Source organism: Trichoplax adhaerens, genomic scaffold (assembly GCF_000150275.1).
Source record: "Trichoplax adhaerens TRIADscaffold_2 genomic scaffold, whole genome shotgun sequence".
Classification (NCBI taxonomy): domain Eukaryota; kingdom Metazoa; phylum Placozoa; class Uniplacotomia; order Trichoplacea; family Trichoplacidae; genus Trichoplax; species Trichoplax adhaerens.
In genome coordinates this window covers 2,445,717-2,461,080 of record NW_002060944.1, presented here as the reverse complement: position 1 = coordinate 2,461,080, position 15,364 = coordinate 2,445,717, and the positions used below count along the sequence as shown (strand labels likewise).

General features: G+C 32.7%; 3 protein-coding genes across 3 annotated transcripts; 1 reads left to right on the top strand and 2 right to left on the bottom strand.

The window, feature by feature from the left end:
* Positions 1–1,321: 1,321 nt before the first annotated feature.
* TRIADDRAFT_53135 (uncharacterized protein) lies at positions 1,322–5,280 on the bottom strand (the record flags this gene model as incomplete). The annotated part of the gene is made up of 13 exons (XM_002109236.1): positions 1,322–1,496; positions 1,577–1,677; positions 1,771–1,890; positions 1,971–2,108; positions 2,196–2,288; positions 2,522–2,623; positions 2,731–2,820; positions 2,917–2,956; positions 3,025–3,088; positions 3,281–3,428; positions 3,617–3,694; positions 4,260–4,320; positions 4,769–5,280. 13 exons carry the CDS (start codon positions 5,278–5,280, stop codon positions 1,322–1,324), a joined length of 1,722 nt encoding a protein of 573 aa, XP_002109272.1.
* Positions 5,281–6,604: 1,324 nt separating this feature from the next.
* TRIADDRAFT_63630 (expressed hypothetical protein) lies at positions 6,605–10,150 on the top strand (the record flags this gene model as incomplete). The annotated part of the gene is made up of 8 exons (XM_002109804.1): positions 6,605–6,731; positions 8,859–9,028; positions 9,189–9,283; positions 9,383–9,445; positions 9,516–9,623; positions 9,703–9,809; positions 9,908–10,002; positions 10,090–10,150. Coding segments are annotated over exons 1-8 (732 nt in total), but the record flags the coding sequence as incomplete, so codon positions are not given.
* Positions 10,151–10,873: 723 nt separating this feature from the next.
* TRIADDRAFT_53133 (uncharacterized protein) lies at positions 10,874–12,868 on the bottom strand (the record flags this gene model as incomplete). The annotated part of the gene is made up of 1 exon (XM_002109235.1): positions 10,874–12,868. One exon carries the CDS (start codon positions 12,866–12,868, stop codon positions 10,874–10,876), a length of 1,995 nt encoding a protein of 664 aa, XP_002109271.1.
* Between the last annotated feature and the right edge of the window lie 2,496 nt (positions 12,869–15,364).

Here is a 15,364-nt window from a genome sequence, read left to right as displayed (position 1 = left end):
TGACAATGATAATTGCAATTTCATCGTATATAGATGTTCTTACTCCTGGATGCTTATTCCTATCAGTTAAGGTTCAAATACAAGATGTAAAAGAATTTCAGAGATCTTTTTCATTTCTGTATATGCTACTAGTTTATCAAAGTCTGCATGCATCACTATTGATTAATACTAAGACTACAAAGTAAATCAAAGACATAGGTAGAATATCAAAACTTACATGCAGATACACACACTTTAATCATTGGATCAAGCAACCAATGTATTAAATGCCATTTATAGGATTAGTACTGCATATCGCGAATTAATATCATAACAAAATATTGTTGCTAATAGCTGTCATCATAGGGATGATGCTAATATTACTGTATTGTAGTCTACATTACTTCTCAGTGTCTAACATGACTATTACGAGTTATGAGGTCTAAATTAGGATCATGCTAAAAGATTAAATTTCTCAGATAGTTTAGTTCATCTTCAGTTCAGTTTTATTATTGCACTCAATAAAGTACTATCTTTTGTAAACTTAGTTTGTAATCATACCAACAAGTAATATTCGTAGTTTAAAAGTATAAATACGTAGAGAACTGATTACAGACGCAAACGGTATTTTAATGATTGTAAACAAAATATATGATTTAATAGATACAAGATACTTATAATGTAGTTTATGAATATTTTTATGGCTAATAAATTTTCCGAATACTTATTCAATACAGTGCATAACTTCAGCAAAGGTGAAAACGTTTGAAACCTTCTTAAAGATCAGATTAATTGCTATAAGTACAAATATTTATATTTATTTAATATATTCAAAATATAATTAAAAATTTGGCTAAAAGTGAATAGCGAGCGATATTACAGTAACATGACATATTAATTAATTATTAATAGGAGTCTACTATTAGCATAAATACTCGTATTTCTCTCTCGACAATTTCTAAATTTTAAATCTATTTATCTACAGTAAAAAGATTACTGATTTAGAACGATTATGTTGCTTAATAAAATTTTAGAAATACTTATTATATATAGGTACAAATTAAGACTTAAATTTTACGCTCACATGTGTAGCATAAGCTCCTCTGATGTTATTCTATAATGCTAATATCAACTCCGTCTGTAATTTAATATCATCATAGCGTTACTACTGCTTACCGTATGTTTAATTAACAGCATACATAGATACCGATTGCAGCTATTCCAGCATTGTTATGATCAAAGCAGCTGTAACTTATAATCAAATCTAGTTTGATGAAGAAAAGAAATCAGAGAAACCCACTGTATATTTCAAATAGCATAAATGACTAATATGAAAAAAATACTAATCATTTGGTATATAATTTGGATCTAAGTAACTATAGCCTGTAGTGTATCCGGTTGATTGTTCAACATGTCCACTTCCTCCAGTATATCCAATATAATCGTCGTCAACATAGAACGGGCGATTGAACACTTGCAATTCATGATTTAGTTTATGCAATCTGATTTCCATAGGACTAAATAATGTTTGAAGTACGAAAATCATCGAATAAGTAAATTAATTAATGCAAAGATAATCTGAAGAGAAATTTTATACCTAATAACACAGTCTTTACAAAAGTCAACGGAATCGTCAGCTGGACAATCTTTACAGTGAAACCTAGGTCCTAAAATGGGCTCCATCCCACAGCGATCACACTAGAAACAATATAATTAAATTCTTCTAGTGATCAAATCGCAGCTTCGTTAACACCCACATTGCAATGGTGTACGAATAATGTATAGAATTACCTGATATCCATGATGTTGTACTTTTCTAACAGTAGTTTGCATCTTCTTAATTTTCTTTAACCTGATTAATTGTTTGTACTCGTCACTATTTTTCAGGGTAAAGTCGATTTCTTCATCATCCTAAGAATTAGTAGACGTTGTTAAATGCATACAGCACGAGATTAGCTATTACATAATACAAAAACTAAGTATCAACTAACAGATACAGTTTCACTTGTGGATAATGAACGCTTAGAATCTGCGCTGCAACTAATGTCTTTATCATTTTCCGCCATATAAACAGATGGTCGACAGAAAGGTTGGTAATTAGCCGGATTATCGGTTAATTTTTTTGTCCCCTACGACATTCCAAGTGTCAGGCTTAGTCAGTAGCGCAAGTAATAGGCTAATAAATTCATAGGATATAACTTTAGTCACAAATTTACCTTCTTATAAAATGGCATATTCGGTACTCGCCCAGGTATGGGTAAGCCAAGCTTAGCTAATCTAATAAAGTATTTTTGAACTCGACTTGCAACCTATTTTCCGTCATTTTAAAAAACACCATTTTAACTTACACAATTCATCTTGATCATAATCCTTTTGATAATATGAATGTAGATTTTACGAAAAAGGCAACATATCTGCAACTACTAGTTAATACAGGTCATGACAAAGAAATACGTTCATATAATCATATCCTAATTATTGATGTAGGCCTAAGATAGTGGAGCACTTGTATATCTTTAGCATCGATCCGATATATACCAACCTGTTTTGGTGTTCTATTTCCGAGAGCATTTGCAATTTTTTCCCATCGTCTAGATTCAATTTCTTCACTTGGAAATACTTCAAGAAGTTTCTCTAGTCTTAACTAAAGAAATCATTACCATCACATACTATATATACGATAAATCAGACCATCACACTTTTTTAATTTAGTTGACATAAATCAGATAATGGAAAGCATTAAATACTAACTTGTTCCTCTGGAGACCATAACTGATTAAAAGAAGAGGGTTTCGTTTCATCATAAATTCGCCCCCTCACGATCGCACCAGCTATAGGATACTGCATAATAGATGCAAACAATTGTAAAATTATCTAAATCTCTGTTACTTCTCAGATACCGATATTCATCAACACAAATATCACAATTATAAATACCATATATCTCGGGAGAAGCGACGAATCAGAAGATGACAACCTAATATTATAAACAATTTAAGCATGACATAAAGCTACTAATTGTTCTTATTCAGAATATTCACACACTCTTTATAGGCATTCGAAGACAACTCTGGTTGACTAGCATCGATCAACGGTTGCAGATTGTGATCTAGATTCATCAAATAAGATAAATAGATGGGGATTAAAATTGCATCATATCACTCTTCAATATGAAATATTGTATTCAGGGATTTTAAATTAATTATATAAAAGTTATTACAATTAAATTAGGGATAGAGTGCTATGTATTCTTTTATCAATTTAGTAAATTAGCGGTTAGATACTATACAAGAACCTTTACCTTTTAGCGGTGTGGATCGAGCTGAATGGCGCTTAAGTAATCTATCGTTCTCGCTTTGACTTAGAGTCGATAAAGCCTTCGTATATTCGTCCCACTTAATAGTAGGAATTTGCAATACAGCTTGCAACCGCGGCATACCAAGGTCTTTCTACTCAAATAGTTAATTTAAGCGACAAAAATATATAAGAAGAACGATAACAACTTCTTATCACCACGAAATTGTAATGCTGTCAGCTAGATCCCAATAGCTTATCAGCATACATTTTCGGTGTCCTTAATTTTTATTATAACACAGCAAACAGAGTGCAATGAACAATACATATATAATACACTTACATCCATTTGTAATTTCTTCACGAACGCAACGGGATCATTGAGAGCATCTTTTCTAATTTTAATTAATTCGCAAATATCCTATTAAATCAATAATAAACACTTTAATTTTGATTCAATCTTAATTACTTTATAGGACAGTATCAGTCGCAGCTTAAAATGCTGTAATCAGTCATTCACAGGTAATAAACTATGAATATAGCCAACTTAACCGAGACTACTTGATAAAAGTAAGCTTTATACTTTATGGGTAGTCTCTGACTTAGCCTACCTATTCTTACGTAAGATAAGCTGAATATATATATAATTACCGAATGGGTTTCAGTAACAATTTATCCTTGTAGGATACTTAAAGAATACCTAAAACAACTCGAGTGGCATCACTAATGTCATCTTACATTACGCTGTATGCACTTTCAAGATAATTTTCTCAAAGTAAATCAACATTACCGTATTATATAATTGTAAGCAAGTACTCTTGAGCACACAGTCGTGAAGAAAAATTACGGGACAGAATATTTATATGCTTACTGAATATGAAATGATCATATTATATTTATAATTATAATTCAATGTATTACAATAACAATATAGCGTAGCTCAATATAACAGTATCATCCGATATATTCAATGCTACATCATTTACCTGACATGCCTGCGCCCTTTGAGATTCTAAAATAGCAAGTGTACGAAGTAATAATTGGTAGCTAGAAAAGATACGAAAATATGTACGAATTTTTAACTGATACTAAGAATACGTAATAATATCCAGATTCATAACATTCATACGTTCAAAATAAGATTTAACGGCTTAGGGCAATACCTAAGAAGCATGCATATAATTCGTATAGCACGTGTACATAAATGCAACTGTCTTGAGGTGCTGGTTAAAAATTCCAGTAATTATCTATTGTTAACACATGTAATTTTAAACTGTTGATCATTACAAATTATAGTGCTAGTTTTCAACCGTGTATCGTATTATCAATTTCTAGAAATTCCGTATGGAGATGTTCGATCACTTTGTAATTACGCGTATGTACAATATTATTGTTACAGCAACTAAGTATAATCTATATAGCATAATAACAAAAGACACCTTTCGTCTAAATCATCACTGGCGCATGATCGTTTTCTGTTCGCATTTCTACTTACTCTTCGTTATTTTTCAACGCTAAGTGATCAGATTCATAAAAGAATCGGCCTTCAATGTCAACGTCATAGTGCTTGTCTTTTTCTTCCATCTTATCGTAACATGCTCCCAGTAAAGATAACGAACACTCATTACAATTCCCGAGAAGTTGTTCATAGTCCCGTTTAATCCCAACATCACTTCCATGATCATAATTCTGTATTGATTTCGTTTGATTTTCATTGTCTAAATGAAATTTCTCATCTTCAGCACCTCCAACATCAATAATCAGTCCATCATCGTTATCGTTACTGCCATCATCATCCTGAGATTCAAGATACGCTAATTCTAATTCTTGCCCTTTAGTATTGTATACTCGTATATCATCTGCAAGTGAGTTACCACTTGTTGAAGCTGGGAGATTATCATGAGATGAATTGTTTGCAATCATGCTTGAATCAGTGTCACCAAGTTTGTTTAATTTATGGTCTATACTTTTATCTGGACAAAACCGATCTCCTCTTTGTGCAATCATACCTACCACTGCTGCACCACTGCTTGTAATTTTAGCTCAAAATTACGTATAGGTATGATATTCTCTTCGCATGTCTTCAAGTAAATTTAATTTAACATATCCAATTCAGTACAATTTCCAATTAATTAATTATACGTATCATGCATGTTATTGGAAGTATCATTGATTACCTTTAGCAAATGATTGGTAGTGAAAGTGATTCGTTGCTACACCTCTACTTTATTTTGATGAACAGAGATGGAAATCAGGTTTTCTTTCCAGTTGTCATTGCAACCTACAGTACAGTAATACTGTACAGTATTCCGAAATAGCTTATAGCTTTTACAATCTTGTGTAACTTAATCACTACTGCACACTGCACAGTACACTACAGTGTACAGTACAGTACTGTACAGTATTATACTGTACTGTACACTGTACTGTACTGTACTGTATCAGTATTTACAGTACTGTACAGTATAAGCAAAACGTCCAATATTACAGGAAGTAATTTTGCTCCCTAGAGCGTATAGCTATAACTTACAGATTGGTAAAATCTAAAATAAGGCTAATTTTATCGACTACGTTACCTAATCTTATGTCTACAACATTAGTCTCATTACAGCAATTATATAATTAATCAGAGAAGTCATAATAACGATAGCTCTGCTAATCAGACCAAGAACTGCTGTCATACCGTGCACTGTGTGAGTGTACATTACAGTAGAATGTACTGTAGAATCTAGTGACTCATTGCGCATGTACAGTACTGGATGTGATTAGGTATGACATCATACTGTACTGTACTACTGTAGTGTACAGAGAACCTGTGATTCGTACCGTACAGTAGTTGGCAAAGTTTTTACACACGACCTTACAATACTTGGAGAAGATCCCCTTTCTCTTTCTCGTTACTGTACTGTACTGTACTGTACTGTACAGTACTGTACAGTACAGTACGTACTGTGTACTGTAAATAAGCGTACAGTACTGTACTGTACAGTACATTATACTGTACAGTACAGCACACTCCAGTACGACTGCATTGATATTGGAAATACTGTTGCTGTTAATGTTTCGTGCAGATGGCAGCCGAAAAGTGATATATCGATAACATATGCGACTGACTCACTGTGTATACTGTACTCTGTACTGTACAGTACTACTACAATGGAAGCGTGTATAATTTTTATAATTTAACTTGTAGTACTGTATACTGTATGTTTTGTTAGTGAGTCTGATTTCGCCTTTAGATCAGTACTTACCTATAGTTATAACAGTAGTCCCTGCAGTATATGATCACAGAGTGTTTGCAGTTTTACATTACGGTTAAAGTAAAATAAATTCTATCCATTAGTTACGCTAATAGTGTAGTAGTACTGTATATCAATTATTATAATTATTATTAAATAATAAATCATTCAACTTGGCAGCATTATGTCGATAGAAGATCCGTTTTTCGTCGTTAAAACGTAAGTAGAATTCGAAGTATGTGAGCATGAATGTACTATCATCTTTAAGAATGCTCGAGATTTGTCAGTATTAAGTTGAAATTAGATTTTACCTTTCGATCGTAAAATACTGTAAGTATAATTATACTCTTTAATGATTTCTAATATTGGGTTTCGTAGACCATTTTAGCTACTGAAGATGTCGGTATTGATGTTAAAATACCATATAAATTGCTTAATAGCATTACTTGATACTAGCAGCGGATTTCCTTTATACTGTACGATATACTCTATCATAAATTCAGTACGGTTATCATGTCCATTGCTGCCACTATATAGTACGTATACTGTAGCAATAGCTTTTAGCTTTTATTGCTCCATCTAATTCATAATGATTATATAACTATTATACATGAATATTAAAACTATCATATTCTACCGGAAGTTAAGACTGCTAGTAACAGCTTCCTTCATCTATCACAGTCATAGATACTGCCTTAAGATATACCGTTATTAGCCTATATCAAACCATCACTGATGGCTAGCATCGCAAATGCAGTAACTTCTCATCATTTCACAAAGTACAGTACAGTACAGTACAGTAAATCGAATGCAATCCTTTTCAAAATACAGTACACTACTGTACATGTACAGTAGCAGGGATTACTATTGTAGATTTACCAGACACACGAGTATACTATCTACTATCTACGAAAATATGTTAACTCGTACAGTAAGTGAAGATAACATACCTAATCAATTTTAGGCGTACATGTAAATTAAGTTATAGCAACAGTGACTTGAGATTTGGCAAATTCATTTTTTTAGTTCTGTACTCCTGTTGTTAGATTCATTACAGTACAGTACTTAATAATACAGTGTGCTAGTTACTACCTAGAGGTGTATTGTACAATACTATACGTGGTACCGTACGGTACAGTAAACTGAGTACATTTATGGGTTCAGTAATTAAATAATTACTGTACTATACGGTATAGCAGAGATTGATTTAACACTTTCAAAAATAAGAAAATGGAGATTTTTAGTATCGTTTCTTTGAAAGAATACTTGATAGTAATTGCATGATATAATGTACAGTACTCTTACATACAGTATAATACACTACATATTGCAACTCGAATTTCACGAAGGAGTAGGCATTTATTAGTGCTAAGTTATACTGTAGGCTATAGCTGCTGCGTGTATAGAACGTACTGTAGATTGCGTTTTACGAATGTAAATGAAGGCTGTAGACCTATTTACATGAAGTTTAAGCATGATCTACTATACAATAATCGATCGATTGGATTGCTTACGATTATAGTTGCCAGACATGCACGTAGCTGGAGGTTAAAATTTAAAGCTTTTCTTACATATGAAAGTACAGTATGTAATACAATATACAGCATATAATAAATTGTGACGGCCTGACCTAAGATGGTGATGTTACCTGGTTGATTATAAAGTATTCTCTAAATGTAATAACTAGAAATAACAGTTCATGAAAGAAAAATATTGATCAATAATTAATCGATGCCGTTTGGAAAGACTGGAAACCAGTCACACTGACACCCTACTCATTGCACACTATGTAAAAAGTGATGCAGTCTGGTTTATAGTAAGCTGTACTATACAATAGTAACCTATACATTTAATAACGTAATTTATTTATGCCGTAGCGGTTTTGTAAATGTTTTTCGTATTTGCTTAGGGCTGTTACTGTGCCGTATTTCGCAGCGAACTATAATACTATTCATATACATTGGGCTGCTCAATCGGGAGCATTACTGAGCATACATCACTCATGAACATTGATAGTACGTGTAGTTACTGTTTAGTCCTGTAGAACAACAGAGTATCGAGCAAGCAATCTCTACTTGTAAATTTATAGACCACAAGTCTTAAATTACGGTATTAGTGATTAAGAAATCAATCGCTTTATCGGAAAAGATCAGTGATAGATTATGAAAGTATCCCATCGAAAATCACAACTTACGTTACAACGTGTTGTTGTGGTACTATTGCTAATTCGAGCACTTATAGTAAATCGTAATACTAGTAAATGTAAAATTTTCCTTTACTACAGTATGATAACATAAATGTATAATATCATTTTTTAGTTGTTGTATTACATCTGTTGTGATCTAGGGAAGTACAAAAGAATTTAAATAACACCACTGTTCTGCATAAAAAATGGCGTGAACTTTCAGAGGATGGTCGAAATACCAGCAAAGAAGACTTTACTTGGACAACCAATGAATTAAAGAATAATATTAGAAGCATGGAATGGGATTTAGAAGATCTTGAAGAGACTATTAATATCCCATACTTTTATACTTTTCATAATCAAATGACAATAGATTTTAAGTCGAATATGCCATTAGGGTTAAATAAGCCGTAGATAAGCGCATGTAATATCTCTATTGTAGAATTATATATATATATATACGTACACTATTATCCTTAACCTGACTGTACCTATAGTAGAATCGAATCCAAGTAAGTTTAGAATAGATGATTTAGAGATAAACGAAAGGAAATCCTTTATCTCGCGAACGAAGAAAACCATTAAGGTATGTAATACTGTAGCTATTACTGATATGCATATCTCAACTTCAATAAGCTTGAATCATTTTAAAGCACTCATTTTTGTATTTATTATCTTTGAATAGGAAATAAAGGAAGAGTTAACAAGTACATCTAGAAGAGCCAAAAAGGAAAAACATGAAAGAGAGGTAGAGTTGTAGTTAATTTTCACTTTCTCAATAGTGATTTATTTTTAAGTGCTTCTTGAAATATTGTTAGGCTTTGCTCGGTAGTAAAGGTAGGCATCAAGATAGATACACCCGACTAGATAAGGAAATTGAGCAATCAAATCAAAATTTCATAGAAGAAAATCAAAAACAGCAGCAGGTTCTATAACACTTAAATTACGATTATTTTATGATGAACAAAGGAAGGTAGTCTCTGATCATGATCAATAATACTTCAGCAATTATTTAGACAACAAGATGATCAAATTGAAATGATTAGCAAAAGTGTTGGAGTCCTGAAGCAGATGGGCCAGCACATCGATGGTGAACTAACTGAGCAAGCTGCGTAAGTCAATTTATAGGTTCAACAGAGAGCAACTTGGTACGTTTGTAAATGTACGTGTATTCCTAACATAAAATTTTTCAACATTCGATCAACAACAGTCTTTTGGAGGACTTTGATCAAGAAATGACCGACACTAAATCCCGATTAGATAGATCGTTAATTAAAATTGAAAAAGTATTAAAATTATCCGGCGGTAAGAACATGATGAAGCACTACATAAATTTTTAATAGTTACTTAGATAGCTGCCAGAAAATCCTTATTTGCTTTCTTTTTTCGTAGACAAGAAACAAACCTGCATCCTTATTGTGTTAATTATAATTTTAATAATTTTAATAATTTTATTCTCAGTACTTAAATAGACATATAAAATATAATGTAAATACTTATAGCGCTATATCTAATCTAATAAATCATGTTACGACTGCAATATCTTACTGCTTTTAAAATACCTATAAATTAAATTCGACTATCCCTTGTATGCTATTTTATAGCATTAACAATTGTTATTTAATCTTACATATCCGCAACATAATGCTCTTGATTCGTTAGTTTGTTTTAATTGCATAATGGTTATATTCCCAAAGGATAGTATAGAGATAATGACTTCAAAAAACATTGTTCCAGAAACTGAATGGATTCCTGGCTAGGGTTGCTATTGAGCAAATGTGAAATTATTTCCGCAAAAGTGATGTAAATGTATAAAAAACCGCAATAAGGCAGTTCAGCTGGACCACAAGAACAATTATATTCGAATAGCAAACAGAAATTAAGCCACTGTTTCAAATCAATTTTATATCGATAGCGAATTTCACTGTAAACAAATGTTTAAGTACGCAGTATTATAAATTGAAAATTGATTAAAGTGATTAACTGGCCAATCTCTATTCTATAGTTTAACTGCATATACAGTAAGATAATGAGCTAAATCGCATTGCTGGTTACGGATATATTGTATATTACATGCGATCATGATTAACTTAAATTAACAGACTTGCAAAAAATTTATTATCTTCATTAAAGATATTTTAGGCTATTAGGCGGCTTGGACTTGTTTTATTGCAAATCATCGGCTTGATAACTTTTGCAATTCTGTAATAAATTTTAAAACATCACCAAATTTTACTATTCCTAATTTACTTTCCAAGAGTCTATGTAAGTATTCGATGTGGATAGGATCTAGACTTATTCGCAATAATTGTTCAAGAGAACTTCCGCATACTTGTTGATTTCTAAACATTTCTCGATACGAGCCTAGTCCGATTGAATTTAACCAAAGACCTACATTTTCAACATTCCAATCTATGTAATTACGGGCACTAGATGTCGCCGATGATACTCTAAATGATCGATCATTAGGATAAACAGATCCTAATTTCGAAAGTTTATTTGTATAGTTCAACCGGACGTCATCCACTGCAGTGACTGTAGAAAGCGACGAGCTTGGTGTCAGCATGAAGGTTGACCGTTCACTAACATCATTAGTGATCACAGACTCACTGTATTCACGGGGTAATGAGCTATCAGAGTCCCATCTATTTAAGCTGGAACTATTACTGACTGCGTAATTCTTATACAATTGATCGCGATCGCCGCTACTCCGAATCACTTCTTGTTTTAAGCTTTTCATGTTATTATCGATATCATTCCCGTCACTGAAATCCAATATTGGTATAGAACCGAATAGATCACCAAGCCACCCATGTAAATTATAATTAGCTTGCAATAATATTGGAATAACTTTCTTCTTTTTCTGAACGGCAAAATGAGCCTGGCTGTGACAATATGGAGATTGCTTGTATTTGTGTGAGAGACATACAACAACAATATTGGATTCATCTATATTTTTAGCAATGGATTTTAGGTTAAATTCATTTTTAACATTAGTATTTCGATCAATATCAATAAATGCTCGGAATCCAGCATATTTCAAATATGAGCGGATTTTTATTGCTATTGCAAGATCATTTTGATGATAACTAATCCATATCTGAAATTGTGAGCTATGACTAATTAGACCATCACTTGCGCCACTTTCCAAGTTTTTAGCCAATATCGTCAACGGAATGTAAGGCTCTATATCAACAGGCGCACCCAATAACCATAAAGCTCCCTCCAAACAACCTGAAACAACATAATCTGCGAATTTCTCTTCGACTTGTTGCAAGATGTTAATAACAGTCGTTCGCTGTACTTGCAGTTTAACGGAGTCATGAAATAGATAATTCCATAAAATTTTAACAGCGGATTCCTTAACTTTAATAGAACTTTGTTCTGATTGCAGAGTATTAAGCAAAAGGTTAACAATACCGGCCTCTTCAAAATGCTTCAGAGCAATTTCACCGACAGATAAATCACATAAAGCTCTTAGAATGCTCTCATTTTGTTCACTTACAGATGTAAAAAATGGTACTGTATGCGATTCTGTCAGTAACAGTGTTAATATTTCAACAATGTTACCATTAACTAGTTTAATCTCGGTTTCTTCATCTATGCTCAAGTTTACGATAGCTAAGATTGCCGGAATTCGCATTTCTTTAGCGAAATCTTTACAGGTAGCATAGAAAAAAATTTTATCAAAATACTTTAACGGACGAATAAATGCGCAAATATCTGTATCTTTAGTAGCATACGCCAATACAGAGAAAATATCAGCCCCACAGGAATCAGTGTATAAAGTCAGTATGTTAAATAGTTTATCTAATAAATTATCTTGTAGACACGATTCATAGAACACTACCCGAAAGACTTTCTGTTTTACATAATTCGCAATCGCTGTTAACGCTTCTTTTATGTCTTTTAAACGGTTGATAGCCAACTTATCGAGAAAATAATGCAGCATTTGTTGATACTTATTCATGTCTGGTTTCGCTCCATTTGCAATTAGCAACATGACCGCATCTTCCTTGCCCAGCTCAATCGCATAGTCTGCAGCTTTCTTATCAGAATGTGATAAGGTCATATCAATCTTAGCTCCATTATTTAACGCCTTTTGAATACTATATAGATCGTTATTTCTTATTCCATCAAATAATTGCTTTTTTAATCGTTCTTCAGCCATGGTATTCCTATCTGCTACGATGAGCGTAACTTCCTTCGCAAAAAATATGATCGCATAAAGAGATTGGTAAATTTCGTCTTAAAAGTTCTCCTTGAGCCAGTACTGCTCAGACGATTAGGAAAATAAAGTAAAATAAAAAATAAAATACGGTACTTTCTGTATGCACCGCGTGATACTTTTGATATGATTACTAAGAACTTCTTAATGAAGTATTTTAGATCGTGTACTTAATCTTGCTTATAAAAATTTTTTTTATTTTCTCTATGGTATCATCAGAACGAAAACTTTCAATTTTTTCAGTTAGTCAAAAATATTACTGGATATTTTACTGTACTTGAGCAACTAATGCAGTAATGGTACGTACTGGTAAGCCAACAGTATGGACCATAGAGGTTTCCTTCTACCTCTATACTGTAGTATGGACTAGGTCATAGGCTTCTTCTAGTAGTCCAAGCCTAAGTGGACTATGCAATCTATCATTTTAAATAATTTATTTACCTCCCCGGGCGAAACGAGCGGTAAGGATTATAAGTTTAAAAAGATCTGCATTGCATTATACTGTCCAATTGTCTATGAGTGTCGAGCGGTATCATTCCCTATCTTGCTTATAGTTAATTAGTTCATTCTTTTAAACGTATGTAAAATGAGGATAATCAGGACGTATGAATTTTTTCGTATAGAATACTATGAACTGAAAGATAGACTAAAACATATGTTACTTTAAGAACTGTGCCACCTGTTAAATTTGCTGAATTTGATCGTTGTAAAACTTAATACAGTATGTTACAAATCATCTAGAGACTTTACTACGCACAGGCTTTATCAGTTTACCAAGCAGTCTGCAAAAAAAGTACGGTACAGACGTTTAACACTGGTAATTAAAGTGTCTCACAATAATTGTCTTATTCAAATGGTATTTCTAAAAAGGTTTTTATTACAAGGCTTTACGAATAGTAGAGCAATAATTACAAGAATCTAATCTAAAATTTAAAGTATTCCGAGCTCAAAGCGAAGTGAAATCTCTTCACTCCTTGTGAGCTCATCTCCGCAGTTGTTCAATACATTTCGCTAAATCCATTTATGACAACTTAATTAATCTACGAGCACAGTAAGATTAGAGTCATCAAACAGAATATTTTTTCTTAAATAGGATATCATTATCCTCTATAACCCGAATCATTCTACTTAAGATATCACTACTCTTCCATTAATATCCAGCACCTTTTGGTATAGGGTATCTTCGCAATTACAGTATGTCATGTCACATATATCTTGTATCATAATTAGTCAACTGGCTAGCATTACTCATCAATAATTTCTAATATAGTAGTTATTAATCATCTAATATTAGCTTTATGATAATAATATCTATTCTTACTAACCTAACTATGTCAAATATAGCCTATTAATTATAATCAAATATGGGGCGCATCACTCCATACTTCATCAAATACTGATCTCTGTACGATCAAAGCCAGTTGATAAAAATAAGGAAAATAATTATTAACTGGGAATAAAAATTAATCGAACTTATTACTAAATTTATGCATAGTATTTAATTGTTAGTTTATTCCGCAATCAGCAAAATCGCAACTAACTTCCTGTAATAATAAAAAAAAACAGGGAAACTACTGAGTCAGATGGTACGGCACAGTAAGTAATTCCCGGTACTAGTTTTGAACACTGGACTGGCACTGGCCGTGGCAAGACTAGGCGGAAGAATCTGGTAGTCTACAGTGTACAGTATGTATACAACAAAACACAGACTACAAAGTACTGTAAAGTACAGTACAAACCTCTTTGATGCCATAGTAAACAAAACTGCGTAAAACAGATGTCAAATAAGATATCTAAGCTACAGCTCAATCTACGACATCTGTTTTACTCATATGTCAGCATAAATAAAATCTGAATCTCAGTGCGAGTACTATACTGTACTATGTACGGTATGGTACAGTTCCTGGGCTTTGTGCTCCTAGAAAAGTACAGTACATGTATGAATCAATTGAGGGATCTGATTGATGCAGTAAATTAGACCTGAGAAAGGTTCGGTTCGGTCCAATACCTTGATGATCTATATGAGCAAATAAATCTTGGCAGGCTACATTTCAGTGGGTGTACGAAGAAATTTACTTGAAATATGGCGCAAGAATCAAACCTAACACTGTAATTGTATCGTGCAAAGATAGAACAGAGTAGCATTGAAATTAGTAAGATGAAGTTTTCAGCCTATCTAGCGGCTAACTTAACGCCTGAATGGCGCAAACAGTATATAAATTATAAGGTGATAAATAAGCGTACTACATGTTGAGATTGTTTTTATTGTTTTGGTAATATACTTACGTAAAAAAAATAGAATTTTTACTGTGCTATAATTTCCAAATATCTCGTGGAATATGAAGTATTTGGTGCATCGGTGTTCTGTAAAGGTTCATCTGTTTTATCTGATTTATACTTGCTGTATTATTATAGAAATTAAAGCAGATGATCTATTAC